The sequence below is a fragment of the Mobula hypostoma genome, chromosome 10, assembly GCF_963921235.1.
Source record: "Mobula hypostoma chromosome 10, sMobHyp1.1, whole genome shotgun sequence".
In the NCBI taxonomy this organism is placed as follows: Eukaryota; Metazoa; Chordata; class Chondrichthyes; order Myliobatiformes; family Myliobatidae; genus Mobula; species Mobula hypostoma.
In genome coordinates, this window is record NC_086106.1 from 10,737,290 (window position 1) to 10,760,679 (window position 23,390).

At 52.4% G+C, this 23,390-nt stretch overlaps 1 protein-coding gene across 2 annotated transcripts in view; it reads right to left on the minus strand.

Annotated features, from left to right (window-relative positions):
* The window catches only part of LOC134352649 (transforming growth factor beta-3 proprotein-like), a 90,629-nt gene extending 76,379 nt beyond the window's left edge, over nt 1-14,250 (minus strand). Inside the window, exons 1-2 of one of the 2 annotated variants that reach the window (XM_063059984.1) lie at nt 14,155-14,250; nt 6,807-7,562 (exon numbers count right to left, since the gene is read on the minus strand). In XM_063059984.1, coding sequence (XP_062916054.1) covers nt 6,807-7,137 — 331 coding nt within the window. In that variant the 5' untranslated portion in view covers nt 7,138-7,562; nt 14,155-14,250. Of the gene's footprint in view, nt 1-6,806; nt 8,493-14,154 lie in introns of those variants that run through there. The other variant, XM_063059983.1, reaches the window with a different exon arrangement.
* Between the last annotated feature and the right edge of the window lie 9,140 nt (nt 14,251-23,390).

Below are 23,390 nucleotides of genomic sequence, written 5' to 3' on the forward strand. Positions count from 1 at the left end.
GAACAAGCTGACAGGTGAACCCAGGTGAGGCGGGGAAGCAAGAAGCTGTGAGCTGATGGGCGGACACGGTAACGGGCTGAGGAAGGGGGAAATCTGATAGGAGAGGGGTACCTGCCCTCTGCTGGAACAGTCAGAGCTCCCAGCCCCTCCGAGCCCTGCACAAATCCCAGACTAGTCCCACGGCCCTCGGTCCCAGGGTCGGGAAACCGCGGCGTGCACGCACACATAAACACCGCTGCCTTTCCGGCCGGGCAGAGCCGCGGACAGCCAGCGTGAGCATCTCGCCGGCGCGGAACTCCCATCCGCACAGACACGCACGAAACGCCGCCGCTCTCGGACATGTGCCGGTGCCGGTGCCGGTGCCGGTGCCCCACCCGCCGGGGCTGCAGCCCTCTCTCCGGAACCGGCAAGGAAGAGCACGGAGCGTTTGGAATGTCATGACGGGAGGATCCAAATACTTTTCAGCTGATTATTCCCGACTGTAGCTGAGGGAATGATGTAATGCCCAGCCAAAGGCAACGATCATTCACAAGCTTCCTGGAGGAGGAGCTTGTCGATTCCGTTCCCGGCTTCTGCACGTCGCCACCACCCCCCATCCCGGTCCCACCCTCCAGAATCCCCCGGGACCACGGTTCAGCCCCCGTTCCCGGCGGCCGGGTCCCGGTGTCTGCAACGCCCTCCCCAACTCTCTCTCCCCCCGCCGCCGCCGCCCCGAAACCCACTGAGGTGACCCGGCGCAACTTAAAGTTCGGAAAGTCCGAAGTAAGTTTACTATCCAGGTTCAAAGGCCTCGCCGTAGACGACCCCTGAGATTCAGTTTCTTGCGGGCATTCACAGCAGATCAATGAGATACAGTGGAGTTCACTGATGAACTAGACAGCAAGACTGACAGACGGCCCAATGCCAATCATGAAGACAAGCAAGTCTGCAGATGCTGGAAATACTGTGAGACACACACACAATGCCGGAGGAACTCAGCAGGTCAGGCAGCGTCTATGGAAATGAATTAACAGTCGACGTTTCGGGACAAGACCCTTCTTCAGGACGACGGGGGGGGGTAATGACTGAATTAAAAGGTGGGTGGAGGGGATAGGGGCTGGCTGGAAGGCGATAGGTGAAGCCAGGTGAGTGGGAAAGGTCAAGGGTTGGAGAAGAATGAATCAGATAGGAGAGGAGGGTGGACAATAGGAGAAAGGGAAGGAGGAGGGGACCCAGGGGGAGGTGATAGGCAGGTGAGAAGAGGTAAAAGGTCAGAGTGGGGAATAGGTGAAGGGGGGGGGAATTGGTTCATCGGAAGCAGAAATTGATATGCCATCAGGTTGGGGGCTGCCCAGATGGAATACGAGGTGTTGCTCCTCCACCCTGAGGGGTCTAATCTTGGCACAAGAGGAGACCGTGGACTGACGTGTTGGAATGGGAATGGGAATGCTTGGCCACCGGGAAGTCCCGCTCGTGGCGCTCGGCGAAGCGGTCCGCCAATACACAACGAAGCTGAGAGGGAGAAAAACCAAACACAGACGGTGGCGCCGAAGATAGAAGCTGTTGTGGTTTCAATCCCACTCTTCACGGGGCAGGTGCCACGCCGTGCCCCGGCACGCGAGAACAGCAAACCAACTTACAGCAGCCAATTACGGGCGAGCCCCAGGCGGTCTCGGCAGGAGCACACAAACTTCACGCAGAGAGCTCCAGGCTTCAGGATCGAACCCGGGTCGCTGGAGTCACAAGGACATCAGCTCCACCCGCTGCACCGCAGGGTCACAGCACAGAAACAGGCCCTTCAGCCCATCTAGTCCATGCCGAGCAAATTATTCTGCCCGTTCCCGTCAACCTGTCCCATTCACGTGCCAGTCTGATCTCCTCTTAAACGCTGAGGTTGAACCCGCGTCCCCTGGCAGCTGGCTCCACACGTTCACCAGCTGCCCCACCCTTTAACCTTGGCTGCTATCACGTTCTGCAGCTTTGGAGGTCTCAGTCTCGTCGGCCGCAGCTCCGCTACGCCCAGCACCTTTGTTAATGCTCCGATAAAATGTGCCGGGGGATTGGGTAGGGTTGGAGGACTGAGTGGGACATGGATAGGAAGGAAACAAATGGGCCGAGTGGCCTACTGTGTTGCAGTTCATGCACAAGACGAGTCTTTTCCTTCTTCTTAAGTCCATCACCCCTACAGGGGCAAAGGCCACTAACAGCAGCTCACCAGAGACCTCAGTCCTGGCCAGTCTTTAAAAAACTTTTTAAATATATATTTTACGTCTTACTGTAACTTACAGTTTTATTACAGTAATTCACATCTTTTCTCTATTACTATGCATTGCAATGTACTACTGCCACAAAACAACAAACTTATGCCCCAGGCCAGTGATATTGAACCTGATTCTGATTTGCCAAGGTGCAGACCATAAGACACAGGAGCAGAATTAGGCCATTCAGCCCATCAAGTCTGCTCCAGCGTTCCATCACAGCAGATCCCGGATCAACCCCCATACACATGCCTTCTCGCCATTTCCTTTGATGTCCTGTCTGATCAGGAAATGATCAACTTCTGCCTTAAATATACCACGGACAGAGCATTCCACAGATTTACTACTCTCTGGCTATATAAAAAAATTCCTCCTTACCTCTGTTCTAAGAGTTCACCCCTCAGTTTTGAGGCTGTGCCCTCTAGTTCTGGATACCTCCCACCACAGGAAACATCCATATCCACCCTATCTAGTCCTTTCAACATTCGGTAGGTTTTAATGAGATCCCCCCAGTATTCTCCTAAATTCCAGTGAGTACAGGCCCAAAGCTGCCAAGCGCTCCTCATACGTTAACCCCTTCATTCCCGTGAGCCTCGTCCAGACTCTCTCCAATGACAGTACACCCTTTCTGAGATATGGGCTACGTCTTCCTCTGCCGGCGATGAGGTCTTTGGAGCATCTGCTGCTTCTCTAGTTCTGGGCTCTTACGCGACAGGGTTTGCTAGCCCCATGGCCCAACCCTCCTCCTGTCATAGCCCGGCTTGGGGCTCTCCAGGGCGGAGTGACAAGACGTGCGCCCCTCTGGCCTTTGTTCCCACGTCCTACAGCGCGATGCTACTTCAGCATCACTCACAGCTGTGAGCCACTTACGAGCAGAGCCGGGACGTAGCGGCTCTCCCGTCCAGCCTCTCCGAATCAGGTTTAAAATCACCGGCATGCGTTTTGAAATCTGTCGTCTTTCCAGCAGCAGTAATGATAGAAAAAAGAACTGAATTGCAGTATATATTAAACAAGAGGTGCAAAAATAGAAATAAAAAAGTCGTGAGGTAGTGTTCACGGGTTCAATGTCCATTCAGAGATCAGATGGCAGAGGGGAAGAAGCTGTTCCTGCATCACTGACACACAAAATACTCTGCAGATGCTGGGGGCAAAGCAACACTCACAACACGCTGGAGGAACTCAGCAGGTCGGGCAGCATCCGTGGAAACGATCGGCGGACGTTTCGGGCCGGAACCTTTCGTCAGGACTCACCGGCCTAACAAAGGGTTCCGGCCCGAAACGTCGACCAATCTTTTTCTCTGATGCTGCCTGACCTGCTGAGTTCCTCCAGCGTGTTGTGGGTGTTGTCCTGAATCGCTGAGTGTGTGTCTTCAGGCTCCTGTACCTCCTTCCTCATGGTAGCAATGAGAAGAGGGCATGCCCTGGGTGATGGGGGTCATTAATGATGGATGCCTCCTTTCTGAGGTGTCGCTCCTTGAAGATGTCCTGGATAGTAGGGAGGCTGGTGCCCGTGATGGAGCTGACTGGAGTTTACAACTCTCTGCAGCTCACTTCGATCCTGTGCAGTAGCTGCCCCCCTTCCCCCCATACCAGCCAGCGATGCAGCCGGTCAGAATGCTCCCCACAGCACGTCTGCGGAGATCTGCGAGTGTCTTTGGTGACAGACCAAATCTCCTCAAACTCCGAATGAAATACAGCTGCTGTCTCGCCTGCTTTGTGGCCGCACCGATACGTTGGGTCCAGGATACATCCCCAGAGATGTTTACATCCGAATCTGAAACCCAGGACACACCCTCTTCTCATTGCTACTGTCAAGGTGGAGGTACAGGAGCCAGAAAACACACACTCAACAATTCAGGAACAGCTTCTTCCCCTCTGCCATCTGATCTCTGAATGGACATTGAACCCGTGAACATTTCCTCACTATTGTTCCTTTGCATTATTTAATTATTTTTATGACTTACAGTAATTCTTCCCCCTCCCCACCCCCGGGTGACTGGGTGGAGATACGTCTCTACCAAAGCAGGTGTAGGACGCTCCTTCCCTCTGCTAGCCCGCAGCTCACCCTTGGGTAAGGTGTAGGCCCCCCCCCCAAATCAGGGTCACATGAAGCCATGGTGGCGGATGATCGTACGAGCAGCCGGTGCAGATCACAAGTCCTGGTTATGCGACCACTGACACCAGGCAGACAATCTCTGAAGAGTATTGATAATGTGTCTGGGGGGTGTTACCCATCTCGGAAAGACACTGCCCAGAAGATGACAATGGCAAACCACTTCAGTAGAAAAAAATTTGCCCAGAACAATCATGGAAAGACCATGATCACCCGCATCAGAACAATGAACAAACAGGTACATTTTTGCATCTTGCACTACAACACGGCCTCAAAACAACACAGTTCACAGCAGGTGCCAGTGATAATTGACCAGAATTTTCAACGCAGTAGTTTCTTGTCATCAGTAGTACGACTTAACATTTCAATTTCTGACAAACGCAATTAGCAAAACTGATAGGGTATGAACGTTAGCTCATTAAGCTAAGCCCCGAAACATAATCACAGTGCCACAGTAGAACAGCACAAGAAACCATTTAAATCTTATACCGGACATTTGAGCAAAACACCCCTTAAAGTAGCCATAAGGGGTTCCAGCCCCTCAGCCTAGAGGAGAGCACTGTGTCAGCCCCGATCAGTGAGGGTTAGAGATGGGTGGGGAATAAATGCTGGGAGGGGGTCTTGATTTCCTGGAACATTTGGGAAGGGATCACCAACTTTGGTGAGAAAAAAAAAGGTCAAGCAAGGACCTTACCAGGACACTTGAGGTGAGTGGGGAAGGAAAGGACCACCAGGGGAAGTCTTGCTCCTCCACGCCTGACGCAAGCACCCACTCCATGCTGAGGTGACCCGCTCAGGAATTACAGGTATGAGGTGTCTCAGAGGCCAGCACAGAACAATGCTCAGCTTGTGTGGCTCCCAATTATACCCATCACTGCACAAGCAGCTGACGCAAATTTCTTAAAGACCGTGCGTCTCGTACTGGCCTTGGACAATATATTTTTTTTTAATGGCATAAGAGCAGAATTAGGCCACTTGGTCCATCAAGCCTGCTGTACTGTTCCACCACGGCTGATTTATGTTCCCTCTCAAACTCATTCTCCCGCCTTCCCCCCACCCCTCCATGAGCTTTGACAGCCTGGCTAATCAAGAACCAGTCAGCCTCCGTGTTAGTGACTTGGCCTCCATTGTCGTCGGTGGCAATGAATTCCACAGATTCCACCCTCTGGCTAAAGAAATTCCTCCTCATCTCCGTTCCAAGGGGACGTCCTTCCCCTCCGAGGCTATGCCCTCTACCCCTGGACCCTCCCTCTTTTGGAATCATCCTCCCAATGCCCACTCTATCAATATTCAAAAAGGTTTCAATGAGATCAAGCACCCCCCCCCCAGTGAGCCCAGAGGTTAACCCCTTCATTCCTGGGATCATTCTCGTTAGCCTTCTCTGGACCCTTTCCAAGACCAGCACATTCCTTCTTAGATAACATCACCTTTTAACTGTGGGGGGGGGGTGGCTCTAATTACAAGGGATATTTTCGGATAACATTCTATATTTCTTTCCAGTTATAGATTAGGCAAAGGAACAGCAGTTGTACAGTCTGGACAACTTGATCCCGGGGTACATGGGAACAGGGTGGTGTGACTTCCCTTATTTGGGATACAGTGCGGAATACTGTAGGCCCCTCCAGCCCCAGTAACTCCCCCCACCCCCAAGTTACGGGACAATTTGCAATGAGCAATTAAGCTACAAAACGATACGTCTTTTAGACTGTGGGAGGAAACCAGAGCACTTGGAGGAAACCCACGCATTCCAAGGGGAAGTCGTACGGAGGACGCCGGGTTTGAACTCCCAACTCCAACCTCCCGCCCCCCCCCCACCCCCGACTACCGAGCTGCAATAGCGTCGCGCTACCGTGCCTGCCTCAGCGTCTGAGTGAAGAACCGGTACCCCAATCATTGTACGGAACAGCCAGACAGCAGGACCCCAGAGATTCAACAGGGGGTGACCCCAGTGCCGCTCTCCTCCATGAAAACGGTGGACATGTGAAGCCTCCTGCCCCCAGATACTTAATGCGAGGGAGAAGAGCGCGTCAGTACCAGAGGTGGGAGATGGACCCAGAGAGGGATCCAAAAGCCATTTACAACCCCAGCCCAGGAGGACCTGTGCACACACGCCCCTCACTCCGAGACAGGGACACGCGGGTTTTATCTGCCAAATCTGAAGGCATTTCGCAAATACAGGACCCCCCCCCTCCAGCAACAGAACGGGGAGGGAGGTGCAAAGATGGGGAGGGGGTACTGCGAGGATGAGGGAATGTCTGTGGTGGTGGGGTGGAGAGGAAGAGGGAAGGGGGGTGGTTGGGAACAAGGGCCGAATTTTGCCTGGACCGCGGGCGCAGATAATTCAGTCAAAACTCAGCAAAAAAAAGTGAAACTCTCGAAATTTGAACTAAGCGCTTTGAGCCGAGGGCGCCGGGCGGTGAACTCAGCGCGCGTTAGGACCAAGCGGCGTTACTCACTGTCGCTCCCTCCGTCGGACTTCAAAGTGTCAAATCGGTTCACTTCTTTGGCGTAGTAGTCCGCCGGGGTCTCTACGTCCGGCTCCTCCCGCCGTTCCACTTCCAGCTCGACGGTGCTGTTGTAGAGTGCGAGCACTTCGTTCGTGACCGTTACCTGCTCGGCCTTCGGGGTGCTGGTGAGCTTGAGTTTGCTGAGGATCTGGCCCCGGATGGCCTCGATTCTCTTCTTGCGAATCTGTTCCATGTCAATCGTCTTGCATGTGGACAGGGAGAAGATGACAGGGAAGCAGTCGAACAGTAGTATCAGGCTGAGCAGGACCCGGAGCTGCATCCTCGCCAGTACGAGCACGCTTCTTCACCCGCTGGCCGGCTGTGTCAACCGCATTCACAGCGGCGAAGCCTTCGATAATGCTGCCAACGCCGGCGGAGCCCGGAGCTCGGTTGTAAGTTCAGGGGAGTGCAATGAAAACTTCTCCGCCTCTCACACGCAGACACACAGCCGAACTGCTCGCCGGTCCCAGCGCAGGATTCTGTCAGCCTGCCGGCGTCCTGGAGGAAGCGTCATTTAGCACAAGTCTGCTGCTCCTCTGGGAGTGCTGGGGTCGACAGAGAATTCCTCCCCGAGTCTTTGAAGGTTGGAGAGTTGGTGTTGGGGAATTTATAAGCCGGCAGTCGACGCTCCTCCCAGGAAATGGGTGGGTACTCGCACGCTGTGGCCATCGCTCAGTTGTCTGCACAAATCATTTCCTTTCAGACCTGAGAAGAGAGAGAGAGAAGAAAAAACGCACATGAGTTTGGAAACTTAGCAGGCGACTTGCATTGCTATAGCGCCCGCCGCCGAGTGGAACCCTGCTCTGGAATGCACCAATGCCCTCGAAAGGAAAGGCGTCCAAAAAAAAAAGTCGCGGACCTTCCCCACCATTGAGCATATCTGCGTGAAGCACTGTCCCAGGAAAGCAGCATCCATCATCGGGGACCCCCCCTCCACACCACCACCCAGGACACGCTCTCTTCTCGCTGTGGCCCTCGGGACTCACACCACCAGGTTCAGGAACAGTTATTACCCCTCAACCATCAGGCCCTTGAACCAGAGGGGATAACATCCCTTGCCCCGTCACTGAACTGTTCCCACAATCTATTGACTCCCTTTTAAGGGCTTTTCATCTCATGCTATCAACTCTTATTGATTGATTGGTTGTTGTATTTTTATTTGTTCTCAGCTCACGCTGGTAAAACCTGAGATATAGGCAAAGGCAAGCACACTCATTTCTCAATCGCTAGGAACTTTCAGACTATTCCAGTGGTGTTTAATGTTGAGACTTCGGGATTACACCAGTTGTAAATATTACTATTGGGACAATGTATCTATCCTGGTCATGTTCCATAGTCCTTCAATTTCCTCTTTTAATTCAGCACATTTCCCGTGTTTTTCACTTAATGACTTCTGCATGTTATGCGTGTCTGGAGTATCTCGGTGGGACCTCACTACGTTCTGGGGTGGCGCGGTAACGTAGTGGTGAGCACGGCGCTTTACAGCGCGGGCGACCCCCGTCCAATTCCCGCCGCTGCCTGTGATGAGTTTGAACGTTATCTCTGTGACCGCGTGCGTTTCCTCCCAGTGCTCTGGGTCCCTCCCACAGTCCGAAGAGACACCAGTCCGTAGGTTAATTGGACGTTGTAAATTGCCCCGTGATTAGGCTAGGGTTAAATTGGGGGTTCCTAGGTGGTGCAACTTTAAGGGCCAGAAGGGTTCTTATGCACTGTATATCAATAAATAATTAATTGAATAAGTTGTTCTTGCTTGTTTACCCTGTAATATTATGTCCATCCAGTTATTAAGGGTTGTCCTATCTGTCATAACGGATCAGTCATAATAAGTTATCATCAAAGTGCATATACAGTACTGTGTAAAAGTCTTAGGCACCCGAGATGTTTTATCTGGTTTCCGATGGTACAGCCTCCACAGACTCCTGATCTCAACATCGTTGAATCTGTCTGGGATTACCCGGGGAGACAGAAGCAAGCGAGACAGCCAAAGTCTGCAGAGGAACTGTGGCAAATTCCCAAGATGCCTGAAACAACCGACCGGCCAATTTCCTTATAAAACTGCACGACCGTGTACCTCAGAGAACTGATGCAGTTTTAAAGAGCAAGGGCAGTCACACCAAATATTGATTTGATTTAGGGGTTTTTTTTTTGCTGTTTTCTGTTCTTTACAGTAATTTTCTGATATTTAGAAACTTTTCATTTCATTATTTTTGAAAGGATCTTCGCTTCACAGAAATTTTTCAAATGCACCTTAGACTTTTGCATGGGACTTTCTTCTTACAGTGCTGTCGACGATTGCTTCCTCCAAATCTTCATTGTCATTGTAACATTCAAGACGATTGTCGATACCTTCAAATTCTTCATAGTTTCTAACTTGTTGAAGTCGTGAAATTGTTCCATTTTCACCCTCGGCTGTTTCTGGCACCTCCAACCCCGAATGCTTGAAACCACAGTGAGCAAAGCAGCTCGGAATTGTCTTACTGCTTATTTCTCGCCAACTATAAGAGGCAGATTTTTCCTTCTCCTAGATGAGCTGCTAAGTGCGGCTGATAAGCCCCATCCGTCAGAAGCGACTGGTCTTTAAAGCGCCAGTCACCAGCCCCTTCTCCTGTCGGTAGAAACAGTTCTGTTGACCCAGTAGCTAAGCTACATATGAAGGCCAGGAGCTGGTTTGGTTGTCAGAGGTTATTTGAGATGCATGCCATTGGGGGCATTTAATAGGTAGTGGGAGGCTATCCCCTCCTTTTCTGACAATGTTGAGGAACCTTAAGAAACTCTGATTTCAAAGCTCCACTGCCTTGTGGCTACATCTACTCATGGGAAAGTTTTAGGAGTAAACCTTCAGCAGTCTCTGGCTGCTGAGCTCCATGCCCGCTAATATGATACTGAGGCTTTGGGCCCACTCTGGGGCTGCTCCAGAGTTCTGATCCACAGACTCATTTTAGTTTGGAATGTTGCTGCTTGCTTCTGTTGTTTACGTGATTTGTTTTTTTTTCTTTCTTTCCCTATGCATCGGGTGTTGGTCTTTATTTGATCTTTTTTTAAAATTGGGTTCTTTTTGGTTTCTTGTTTTGCGGCTGCCTGTAAGCAGACAAATCTCAAGGCTGTATGATTTATACGTTGTCCGACAGTAAGTGTACTTTGAAATCCTTTTGGAACATCTGGAGCTGGAGTCCCTAAGTTGAGTTCAACGCTGACTGGCAACTCCTGTGACGCCGCTGGTGCCAAACTGTATCGGTCTCCGCCATCCCTTTGGGTTCATCGGCTCCATATCGTACTGTCCTGGCTTCCATATCTAGACAGCTGGGATGCTACATCCATGGTTGGCCCCGGCTATCGGAGGCCTCATCAGTGACAAAAACCTCTGCTTCTTGAACACAAACACACGTAACTGATGCTTTTTTAAAAACTACTCGCTCTGAGCACGGCGCCGTGTCCAATGGTCAGCCAGGTGGGGACTTAGTACGGGCGGGGGAGAGTGCGGGTGGGTCAGTGGGTGGTCTGGTAGGCTTGCTCTTGGGCCTGGCCAAGACAGCCATTCACGGGTCCAGGCTGCAGACTACCCGAGCCCACGGCCTGCCCCTTTTCCAGGGTACGTTCTTGTCTGGGGGTCCTTAGAGAGGGGGCAGGTGACCATTGTAGGTACAGTGGGCGATTTCTGGGAATGGCGCCCCCCCTCCCCAGGAATAGATGGTAATAACCGTGTTTTAATTTTAATTCACTAGCTGTACTGTAACCCCTGACCTCTGTATGTCTTCTGTATTTGAATGAAGTTTTGTACGGTTTATAAAACAAAATGGCCACACAGGTGCACACAACCTGACACTGGTTAGAAGCTGCTGGACGACAGTCTCCTGTCCCAATTAAGCGGCGGTGTGTCCCAAATAAACGAAGGGAATCCCCGGCTATTTTCTCAATTACTTTTTGCTGTTTAATAGTTGTCCCAAATAAGCGGCTGCTCCGATTTAACCAATGTCCCAATTAACAGGAATCCACTGCACTGTCCTGAGAGTTATTTTCTTGAAAGCATTCATGGTAAATACAATAGAATGAACGAGAAACTGCACACGCAAACACAGACGGGCAAATAACCGGCGTGCGGATATCGGTGGGGTGCGGCAGAACCCGCCTCCAGCTCTCGACAGTAGTTGGCTGGCCAGGAGCCTGAGAGGAAGGAGTTTACCAGGGTCGAGCCTTGTCAGTTATGGACGAGGGGCAGAGCAGTGGGATGCGGGACCTGCAGTCTGAAGGGTCCCGATAGGTTGCGGGTTCAAACCCTGCACGGTCTGGACTCAGGCCTGTCTTCCCTCCACTTGCTGGAGGTCTGATGGTCCAGGAGCTGGCCGACGATGGCTCCACCATCCGTCACAGATCCGGAGAGGTTAGACAACCTGGCCTGCTTCAATCCTCCTCAGATTCTTCGAGCATCCAGTGGAGAATTCTGGGGGACGGGATCAGCTCCAGTGTTGCCGGCCTGCTGGCGTTAGCGGGGCTGGCCGATGCGCTCCAACAGCCTCCTGGGCCTGGCCGGGCTGACTGCGGAGGTCCTCGGGGCCTTCTTGGACATCCCGGTGGGCACCCACGCACGGGTCCCGTGCTGAAGCCGGGCCGTGGGGAGAAGCTCCTCCGGCGGTGCGGGGTAGAAAACATCCCTCTGCCAACCGAGGGCAACGCCCGGCTTTTCCGAAGCTGGTACCTGGTCTCCCTCCTTTGCGTGGAGCGTGAGACGTTTATTTGGGCCCCGTCCACCACCTGGGCCCAGGTGAGCTGCCCTGACCAGCCCCACAGGCCAATCACCTCCCAGGGAACCGATCCGGTGGTCACCTGCCTCTCCTCTGACAGGGGGAGGGCTCTCACCATTGCAGGACCGTAGCCGTGTCCCAGGTCTGCATCCACAAAGCAGCCTCATCTTCCTCTCCCTCATCTACCCTCTCTTTCCAAGGTGGCTGGGGTTCTGTCGGAGTCCGTGACCTGCGGTTCGAACTATGGTGGGTCTTTGGTCCGGCTGTGCAGCCTGGCACTTCGCTGTCTCCCCCCCCGGCCTGGAGGACGTACAGCCTCGGGGAGCAGCCCTGTGTGCGGCCCGGTTCCTCAGTGATTCCCAGACTGAAGCTTCGGGGCAGCAGGAGGTGTGTGCTACTGCTGGAAGAAGCTCCTGTACTTGATCTCCATCTCTCCCCCTGCCTCTATCCCTCTCCCTCCCTCCCTCCCTCTCTCCTTCTCCCTCCCTCTCTCCCTCCCTCCCTCTTCCTCCCTCCCTCTCTCTATCTCCCTCCCTCCCTCCCTCCCTCTCTCCCTCTCCGTCCCTCCCTCTCTTCCTCCCTCTCTCCCTCCTTCTCTCCCTCTTCCTCCCTCTCTCCCTCCCTCTCTCTCCCTCCCTCTCTCCCCCTCCCTCTCTCCCCCTCTCTCTCCCTGCCTTCCTGTCTCCCTGTCCCCCTCTCCCTCCCTCCCTCTCTTCTTCCTTCCCTCCCCCTTCTCTCTACCTCTTTCCCTCTCTCAAGACGGTGGGTGGGGGTGGGGGGGGAATGGTTCTTGGAGGAGTGACGTGGGGGAGACTGTGAGTTGCTGTTCTCCTCTCTCGGTTTCGCGGGAGTGATATCTCCCTGCCTCGGTGTCGGAGATGCTGGGTTAAGGACTACAGTTTTGATGGACCCTGGATGGGGGTCTCTTTCGGGGTGGTGGGGAGAGGAATCGGAGTTTCCGCTGGTGCGAGTGGGGGGGGTTGATGTTTTCGCTGCTGCCTGTATGAAGGGAGGGGGTTTCAATGCCTCTATCATTCATTCTGTGAGGTTCCTGTGTTGAGGATGTCTGTGAAGAGTAAGAGTTCCAGGTTGTATACCGTCCACATTCCCGGTATCAAACTGAACCTTTACCAGGGAGGCCTTGTGTGTGGGCGCCGCACCGCATCTGAGCTGGGGCCACCCTGTGTCTGGGGAGACCGAGGCTGGGGGGTTCGGCTCAGGGTAGCGATCGTCCCTTCTGCTCCTGTTGGCGACACACTCTTCACGTTCCGACCTGTGATGCATTTCCAGATTTAATTACCACGTGTACGGTGAAACGTGTTGTCTGCATTAGCCACCAACACACCTCGGGAACGTACGCCGCCACTAGGAGGGCTTTTTTTTTTTTGGCCACACTCTCTGTACGGACCTCCGAGAGGACCACAACCTTGTCGTAGGGTTTGGAGGCTTGCGTGTCTCAATGACCCGGAGAGCGATGTTGGCTGGAGTCAGGGCTTTATGCTTTGGCTCTTGGTAGGGTCACCCACACCAAAGGTCAAAGGGTAGAGGTCAGACTAAGAGTGGTCTACTGGTCCTCCAGGTTCGGGATTCAGCTCAGGGCTAACGACCCTGATTGGTCTAAAACAAAATAGCAATGGCAAGTCCTTCTGTGCAGACGACCTCCATTGCTGCCCTAAACACCAGCAGTGCAGCGGGTGGTAGGTGGTCTCTGTGGGGAGAGATGTTTGGTGAACCTTGGGGGAAATGTTTGGGACCTGTGGTGGGTGGGCTCCTCACCAGGGGAGATGAGAACACTCACGTGGAAGGTCCTCGCACCTCCCCGTATCACAGACCCGAGAGGTTCTGCCGACAGAAAAGGAGCTGGAGGAAGTCCGGGGGTCAGGCACCACTTTGGCTCGAGAGCCTTTCGCCCGGCCGGTAAGACTGTCAGGAGCTGGAGGTGAGAGTCACCACCTCGCCAGGGCACTGACCAGAGTGGGTTCACGGCTTTCTTCCAGGGACCAAGACTTTCGTCGATCGATGTGGGAGGAAACGAGAGCCCCACACAGGTCCCGGAGGATGGGGGACGTACAAACTCCACATAGAGACTGGGGGAGGTCAGGGTCAAAACACTGCCTTACAGGAAGCTCTGCGATGTAGCTGGAAGTGTGCGGACATGAAGGAAACGGGCTGAACTTTCAGACAGGAGCAGCTGGAGGAACTCCACTCAGGATGCAAAGGCCATGGCAGGAGTAGAGAAACAGCCAGCACCCCCCACCTTCTCTCCTCCTCCCTCCCACCTCTCCCCCTCCCCCCTCCCTCTCCCCTGTCCCATCTCCCTCTCCCCTCTCCCCTCTCCCTCCCTCTCCCATCTCCCTCCTCCCTGTCCTCTCCCTCTCCCATCTCCCTCCTCCCTCTCCTTCCCCTCTCCCATCTCCCTCCTCCCTCCCCCTCTCCCATCTCCCTCCTCCCTCTCCCTACTGCCCTTTCTCCCCAACCCTCTCTCTCCCTACCCACCCCCTCCCCCCCTCTCTCCCCACCCTTCCCACCTGTTTCTCTTCCCATCGATGCCGACTGACCTGCTGAACATTTCCAAAACATTTGCCTTTTTCGTGAGCAGGGACTGCAATAGTTCAGAAAGCAGTGTGCAGTGCTGTATTTGTCAACGTGGAGCGGAGAGCGAGTTTGTCGATGTGGCTGAAGTGAAGGATGCTGGGAACGGCGAGGGTGGAGCGCTGTGGGAGGGGTGTGGGACAGGTGGCAGAGGAGGAGTGCCAGGGGTGGGGCTGGTGTGGGTGCAGACACCAGCCCTGAGACGCCAGGCAAGGACATTTGCTTCCAGACAATCGGTTTATTGATCATTACAGAATGTCTCTCTGGAGCTTCCCTCTCCCTTCCCCTTTTCCCAGCCATGATTCCCCTCTCCCTGCCCCCTTCCCACTCTCAGTCCACAATAGAGACCCAGATCAGAATCAGGTTTATCATCTCTCACATATATCATGAAATCTGGGGGGGTTTTGGCGCAGTACATAAAACTATTACAATACCATGCAAAAGTCTCAGGCACCCTCGCTATGTATACAGTATTTTCCTAAAACCTTTGCACAGTGCAATATGAGTTATGATGAGCTGTATTACAAACAGGGCTGTAATAATGCAGAGGGATGTTGTAAATTGGGACTGTAATAGCTCAGTAGAAATGGCAAATAACAGTTTGTAATGCATTGTGAATCAGAATCAGGTTTAATATCACTGTATATGTCGTGAAATTTGATGTTTTGCAGCAGCAGTACAATACAATACATAATAATAAAACTGTAAATTACAGTAAACATATATAGTTAAATGAAATAAGTAGTGCAAAAACAGAAATAATAAAAAAGTAGTGAGGTAGTTTTCACGGGATCAATATCCATTCAGAAATCAGATGGCAGAGGGGAAGAAGCTGTTCCTGAATCACTGAGTGTGTGTCTTCAGGCTTCTGATGGTAACAATGAGAAGAGGGCATGTCCTGGGTGGTGGGGTTTGACCCTTAATGATAGACCCGTGACAAAACCCCGATCAGGGTCAGGTGAAACCATGGGAGCAGGTGGTGGACGGTCGTACGAGCAGCCGGTGCAGATCACAAGTCCTGGTTATGCGACCGACGCTAGGCAGACAATCTCTGAAGAGTATTGATATTGGCTGGGGCCACCCGTCTTGTAAAGACACTGCCCAGAAGAAGGCATCGGCAAACCACTTCTGCAGAAAAAAATCGCCAAGGGCAATCATGGTCATGGATAAGACCATGATTGGCCATGTTGTACAACACGGCACATAATGATGACATCATATGACCCGGCTCACAATGATGATGCCATACAACACAGCACATGAATCATAGGCACATGGTATCAGAAACACACCATGCATAAATTAACATAAAATGATTTATAAAATAAACACAATTAGACCAAAAATAAGGACATAAAATCTGTCGCTGTGCAAAGTGGTCATAGTGTCCCTAAACCATAATGATTAGAGCTGTGCAGGTTGGTTTAAGAACCAAATGGTTGAAGGGAAGTGCAAAAGTCTTAGATACCCTGGTTTCTTTATAATTCAGGGGTCCCCAACCGTTTTTATGCCATGGAGCCCGATCGTTATCTGAGGGGTGCAGAGATCGTAGGTTGGGAACCCCTGTTTTATCTGGTTTCAGAAGGTATGGCCTCCACAGAGCCCCAATCTCAACATCATCGAGGCTGGCTAGGATCAGATGGAGAGACAGAAGCAAGCGAGACAGCCAAAGTCTGCAGAAGAACTGCGGGAAGTTCTCCAAGATGCCTGGAACCACCTACCAGCCGATTTTCTTATAAATCTGCTTGACCGTGTACCTAGGAGAAACGGTGCAGGTTTAATGGTCACACCAAATATCGATTTGGAGTTTTACTGTTTACTGCCCTTAATCATAACTTTTCTGATATTTAGAAACTTTTCATTTCATTTTTTTTGAAAGGATCTTCGCTCTAGAGGTATTTTTTTTTACATGCACCTCAGACTTTTGAACGGTATGGTAGGTTAATCTGATGCTGTGGGAGTTCGGGCTCCTGTACCTCCTGCCTCGTGGGACTTGTCAGAAAATGGTACGGGCTGCGGAAGCTGTGCTTCTTGTACGTAACACTGACCGTGGGCTCCAAGAGGACTACAACCTTGTCGTTGGGTTTGGAGGGTTGCCTGCCTCAGTGACCCGGAGAGCTACGTTGGCTGGAGTCAGGGCTTTATGCTTTGGCTTTTGGTAGGGTCACCCATGACAAACAGGTCAAAGGGTAGAGGCCAGACTAAGAGTGGTTCATTGGTCCTCAAGGTTCAGGGCTTCAATCCTGGCTGGTAAAATTGTTACGGAAACAGCAATGAAGAATCCTTCTACACCTGAGTGTGACGGTATTCCTGAGTCTCCACCCGGGACGGGGATGACTGACAGGAGTGAAAACCGAGAGGAAGCTACTGACATGATGAAGGAAGCCCTGAACACCGCCAGAGATGGAGGAACTTCATTGCTGCCCCAATGGCCAGCGATGTGTGCAGGTTCACCTACCCTCAGGAAAGCTGTCAATAAGATTCAAAGTGCGCAGAGAAAGTTTACAAGGAACTTGCCAGGGCTTGAGGATGGGGAAAGGTTAGATTGGTGAGGATTTTATTCCTTGGAACGTAGAAGACTGAGAAGAGATTTGATAGAGGTCTACAAAATTATGAGTGGTATAGATAGGGTAAATGCAAGCAGGCTTTTTTCCACTGAGGCTGGGTGAGACTAGAGCTAGAGGTCACGGGTTAAGGGTGAAAGGTGAAAGGTGAAATGGTTAGGGGTAACATGAGGAGGAACTTCTTCACTCAGAGGGTGGAACGAGCAACGAGTGGAAGTGGTGGATCTGGGTTTGATTTCAACAGTTAAAAGAAATTTGGACAAGTACCATGGATGGGGGGTGCAGATTATGGAGGGCTAGACAGACCAGATGGGCCGAAGGGCCTGCTTCTATGCTGTGGTGATATATGACTCTATGACAAGAGGGGGTGACAGAACTTATCTGTCATTTTATTCCTCTCCATAGATGCAGCCTCATTTACTGGGCTCCTCCAGGATTTTGTGAGAGCTGCACAGAATTTCTCTGCTGTTTAATCGGCCAACGATCATAAACACAAGAGATCCTGGAGACGCCTTCACTTCCGGTCCTGATGAAACCCTCCGCCCAGACTATCGACTGACTATCCCTTTCCAGAGACGCTGCCTGGCTTGCTGAGCTAGGCTGGTGTTTTTGTGTGTGCTGTTTAATGGTCAAACTCGGAATTCTGAAGCCTGAAACCTCAATTTCACTGGCTCCTCATATTTCATTGAATACCAAAGTGTATTGATAGAGACCAGCTGGTTGACAGTGAAACCATCAGGCCTTTGTGGGTTACAGTACTCTACTTACGCGAGTATTTTAAGTTTCCTCCCTGTAATGAATTTGTTAGGCTCAAGAGGACGGCTGCAAATTGTGCGGCCTATGGCTCTGGTTCCACCTGGCCCTCGGCCGCCAGCAACTCCAGGCCGAGACCTTCCTTGCTGCCGCTGGGCCCCTGGGCTCTCCTTTCCCCCACCGCCAGGTCTCTCAGGCTCCACCGTCACCTCAGAGACGCCATCTTCTCTCCCTCCACCTTCCCTGTACACCCAAACCCTTCCCACTCCTCCGAAACCACCAACTCTCCGCGCACCCCCCCCTCAGATCTTCAGCGTTCCTTCTGACCTTCCTGTCTCCGGGGCAAAATGTTCCGACCTCAGCGAGGGCCTCACCTCTGTCCCCCTTTTGCCCGCACCTCTGTGCCCATCAGGACGGCAAACTCTTCTTCCATTGCCTTCGTCTCCAAGCCCTCTTCTTTGGGAACGAATTCCCCCTCCTGTACCGATGACCCCTTCTCCTGCCTCCAACCCTCCTCCTCTTCTTGGACACCCCACTCTGGTTCTCTGCCTGCTCCGGATCTTTCCATCTCAAGCAGGCGATGAGACATCAACGTCTCGACCTCAGCACTCCTCACTCTTCCTCGAACTTGACCCCCTCTGAACGCACGGCCCTCCGCTCTCTCTGCACCAATCCCAACCTGACCATCAAACTCACAAAGGGGGTGCTGTTGTGGTGTGACAGACTGACCTCTACCTTGCTGAGGCCAGGCAGCATCTCTCAGACACTTCCTCATACTTACTCCTTGAAGAGGACCCCACTCGGGACTGTCAGAAAACTGTCTCCAACACCATCTCCGACCTCATCCACTCCGGAGAGCTCCCATCCACTGCCACGAAGCCCACATCGTTCCCGTACCCCACACCGCTCGCTTTTACCTCCAACCCAAGATCCACAAACCGGACTGTCCAGGTAGGCCTGTGGTCTCCGTCTGCTCCTGCCCCACTGAGCTCGTGTCCTCGTATCTCCATCCCCCTTAGCTCAGTCCCTTCCCTACATCTGCAACACTGCTCATGCTGATGATCTCCTCAGTAACTTTCAATTCCCTGGCATCGACCGCCTCACCTTCACCATGAACGTTCAGTCCCTATACATTTCTGCCCCCTCATCAAAAAGGTCTTAAAGCTCTCTGATGCTTTTTCCACAAAAGAACCAACTAGTTGCCCTAAACTACACCTGCAACGCGTCTCATGCTGTCGATCTCCTCAGTCACTTTCAACCCTCCCTGGCCGTGACTGCCCCATCTTCACAATTGATGTTCGGTGGGAAACCCTTCCATCCCCCATCAAAAATGCCCCAACACTCTCCACTTCAAAACCAACCAATTCCCCTGCACCACCACCCTCCTCCGTCTGATAAAACTGGTCCTCACCCTCAACAATTGTTTCCTTTGGTTCCTCCCACTTCCTCCAGACTTGAAGGGTAGCCATGGGCACCTGCATGGGCCCCGGTTATACCTGCCTTTTCACTGGACACGTAGAACAGTCTCCCTGGTAATGCTCCCCAACTCTTCCTCCGCTACATGGACGACAGAATCTCAGTGCTGCTTCGTGCACCTGTGCCGAGCTCGTCAATTTCATCAACTTTGCCTCCAACTTCCGTTCTGCTCTCAAGTTCGCTCAGTCCATTTCTGACATCTCCCTGCCCTTTCTCAACCTCTCTGTCTCCATCTCTGGCAATAAAAGAACTGTCAACCGACATCTTTTCTAAACCAACTGACTGCCACAGCAATCTTGACTATACCTCTTCCCAACCTGTCTCCGGTAAAAATGCTATTCCCTTTTCTCCGTTCCTTCGTCTCCACCACATCGGTTCCCAGGATGAGACGCTCCTTTCCAGGACATCCGAGATGTCCTCCTTCTTCAAAGATTGGAGCTTCCCTTCCTCCACCACTGACGCTGCCCCCAACCACATCTCCTCCATTTCCCGAACATCTGCGCTGACCCGATCGTCCCACTGTCTTAACACTGAGAGAGTTCCACTTGTCCTCACCTATGACCCCACGAGCCTCTGCATTTAACCCATCATTCTCCGCAACCTGTGCCATCTCTAATGGGATCCTACCACCAAACACATCTTTACATTCTCCCACTCTCTGCTTTGTGTCGGGATCACTCCTTCTGTGATCTTCTTGTCCTTTTGTCCCTTCCTACCGGCACTTACCTCTGCAAGTGGCCAAACTGCTACACCTGCCCCCTGACCTCCATTCAGGGCCCCGAGCAGTCCTTCCCAGTGAGGCAACACTTCACCTGCAAAACAGTTGGGGTTCTCTATCGTATCCAGTGCTCCCGATGCGGCCTCCTCTACGTTGGTGGAAAAGGAAAGGAAATTGCCTTTAAAACTCACAAGAGAGCATAGGCCACCAACTTTTTGCTGTTAGTGTTTCTGTAGCAGGCAATTTCTTTTTTACGAGGTCGGGTTGCTAGCTCGATGCTCAGCCCAGCCCAGGAGAGCCGGCTGGATTCGAACTCGGGAGCCTTTGCTCCGAAGTCCAGCGCTGATGCCACTGGGCCACCGGCCGGCCTCCTCTACGTTGGTGAGACCCGACTTAATTTGGGGACCACTTTGTTGAGCAACTTTGCTCCATCTGTCAAAAGCGGATTTCCCAGTGGCCAACCATTTTAATTCCTACTCCCAGTTCCATTCCGACATGTCAGTCCACAGGCTCCTCTCGCGCCAAGATTAGGCTCTCAGGGTGGAGGGACAACACCTCGTATTCCATCTGGCTAGCCTCCAACCTGATGGCATGAACATTGACTTCTCCTTCTGGTAAAAGTCACTCTCCCTTCCCTCTCCTTCTACTCCCCACTCTCGCCTCTTACCTCTTCTCCTCACCAGCCTATCACCTACCCCTGGTGCTCCTTCTCCTTCCCTTTCTCGGATCAGATTCCTTCCTCTACAAGCCTCTACCTTTCCCACCCACCTGGTTTCACCACCCACCTTCCTGCCACCCTCCTCCCACCTTTCTCCGGCGACTCCCCACTTCCTCTCCGGTCCTGAGGAAGGGCCTGGGCCCGAAACCTCGACTGTGCATCCATTTCCACGGATGCTGCCTGACCTGCTGAGTTCCTCCGGCATTTTGCGTGTCTGTGGCTCTGTGATTTCCAGCGTCCGCAGAATCTCTCGGGTTTGGGTTTGAGGTTCATCCCGGTTCGTGGCGTGCGACTGCCCCCTGGTGTCCGTGCGGGGACTTGCTGCACCGGGTCTGCGAGTGGCCGTGCATCGCAGTGACTGGTGATAGCAGATCAGGCCGATGGAACTGATAACTGCACGGATACAAACTGGAAATAATCTTGTTATCATTCTTCTTTTCAAGTTCTTGCACAGAAGTAGGATCCTTTCCGGGAATCTCCCGGGAGAATGCTGGCCTCGGTGGTTCTGCTTTTAGAAATGCAGCCGTATTCACACAAACATTCAATAGTCTTTGCTCGCTTACTTCCCGTTACGCCGCTTGCGTTTGGAGCAGCTCCCGAAGGTCCCCCACCTCTGTCCGTCCACACCGTCGTACGCAGATGCAGAAGAATTCTTCATTGCTGTTTCCGTAACAATTTTTGTTTTGGCAGCGGGGGTTGTTAGCCCTGAGCTGAACCCCCAAACCTGAAGGACTTTTAGTCTGGCCTCTGCCCTTTGACCTGCTTGGCATGGTTGACCCTACCAAGAGCCCAAGCTCAAGGCCCTGACTCCAGACCAGTAATTCCCTCCCTCTCCCTACCCCTATCCCTATTTCACTCCTCCCCCTCCCCCAGCTGCCTATCACCTCCCTCATGGTTCCACCTCCTTCACCTACCCATTGTGCTTTCCCCTATTCCTTCTTCACCTTTCCTGCCTATCACCTCTCTGCTTCCCCTCCCCAACCCCTTTATCTTTCCCCTTACTGGTTTTTCACCTGGAACCTACCAGCCTTCTCCTTCCCACCCTCCCCCGACCTTCTTTATAGGGCCTCTGCCCCTTCCCTCTACAGTCCTGACGAAGGATTCCGGCCGGAAACGTTGACTGATCGTTTCCACGGATGCTGCCCGACCTGCTGAGTTCCTCCAGCGTGTTGTGCGTGTTGCTTTGACCCCAGCGTCTGCAGAGCATTTTCACTGAGGCACGCATGCCTCCAGACCCCACGACAAGGTTGCAGTCCTCTTGGAGGATGAGGATGAAGGCTATTCGATCGGCGGACCAATCGCAGTAGTCCCGTTTAGTTCGGACCGAAGGCCGCGTCAGCTGGCTTCCTTTTGTCTCAGCGGGCTCCGGGTTTGAGAACAGCAAGAGAAGAAAGCCTTATGGAGATTTACTCAGCGGCCAAGCACCGCCAGGGGCAATTAGGCTGGCTCAGCACTTCAGTACCGGAACTGGAGACAACCCTCGATGCCTATGGCGTGCTTGTAACACCATTAAAGACCCATCCCATCCCGGACACTCTCTGTCCAATCTCCTGCCATCTGACAGGAAATTCGGAAACATCTTGGCCAAGACTGTAGGACTGAAAAACAGCTTCTTCCCGAGGGCTGCTGGGCAGCTGGTTAATACCCCACCCTGGCTTGCCAATGGCCTCTGAGTGGTATGGAGTGGTATTAATTTTTTTTTAGCCAAACTGTACCGCATGCATTGTAAATATCTGGAGTAGTATCGCAGTCTCGTTGTCTTCCGCAATGACAATAGAGTTCTGTTCTGTTCTAATAGGTACCTATTGAAGTGGTCACTGAGTGCACGTTCCTGATCTTCTGCTGTTGTAGCCCGTCCACTTCAAGTCTCGACATGTTGTGCGTTCAGAGCTGCTCTTCTGCACACCACTGCTGTAATGCGTGGTTGTCTGAGTTACTGTCACCTTCCTGTCAGCTTGAACCAGTCTGCTCGGCGTTCTCCTCTGACCTCTCTCATTAACACCCACAAAACCACCACTGGATGTATTTTTGTTTTATTTTTTTGCACCATTCTCTGTAAGCTCTAGAGCAGGAGTTCCCAACCTGGGGTTCACGGATTTCCCCCCCCCCCGGTTAATGGTAGGGGGTCCAGGGCATAAAAAATATTGGGAACCCCTGCTCTAGAGACTGGTGCGTGCAAAAATCCCAGGAGATTTATTTATCTATTTGTTGAGTTTTTTTGCACAATAGGGTAATTAAGGATTTTGGGGATAAGGCAGGGAGGTGGAGATGCCATGATCTCATGGAATGGTGGAGCAGGTTCGACGGGCCAGATGGCCGATTCCTGCTCCTGTTTCTTGTGCTCTCATACAACATAGAATAAACCCGTCTGGCCCTTCGAGCTGCACCACCCAGCAATCCCCCAATCTAATCCCAGCCTAATCACAGGACAATTTACAATCACCGATTAACCTCCCAACCGGTACGTCGTTGGACTGTGGGAGGAAACCGGAGCACCCGGAGGAAACCCACGCAGTCACAGGGAGAACGTACAGATTCCTTACAGGCAACGGTAGGAGTCTGTACCGCAAAGCGTTGTGCTGATCACACTACAGTGCTGCAGAGATCAGCAGCTTCTGAGATACTCGAACCACCCCATCTGGCACCAACGGTCATTCCACGGTCAAGGTCACTTAGATCGCATTTCTCTCCCGTTCTGATGTTCGGCCTGAACAACAACTGAACCTCTTGACCATGTCTGCGTGCTTCTATGCATTGAGTTGCTGCCGCGTGATTGGCTGATTAGATATTTGCATTAACAAGGTGTACAGGCCTCTGAGCCAAACAGACAGACAGAGGTAAACAGTGCCAGAGAATGAAATGTCTGTACAGAGCAAGAGCGAAATAGAGGAAGGGACACAGGTGGAGTACGGGGGTTAGTGAGGAGGGCAGGTGAGGCAGGTAGAGCACGGTAAAGTACATAGAGCAATACTT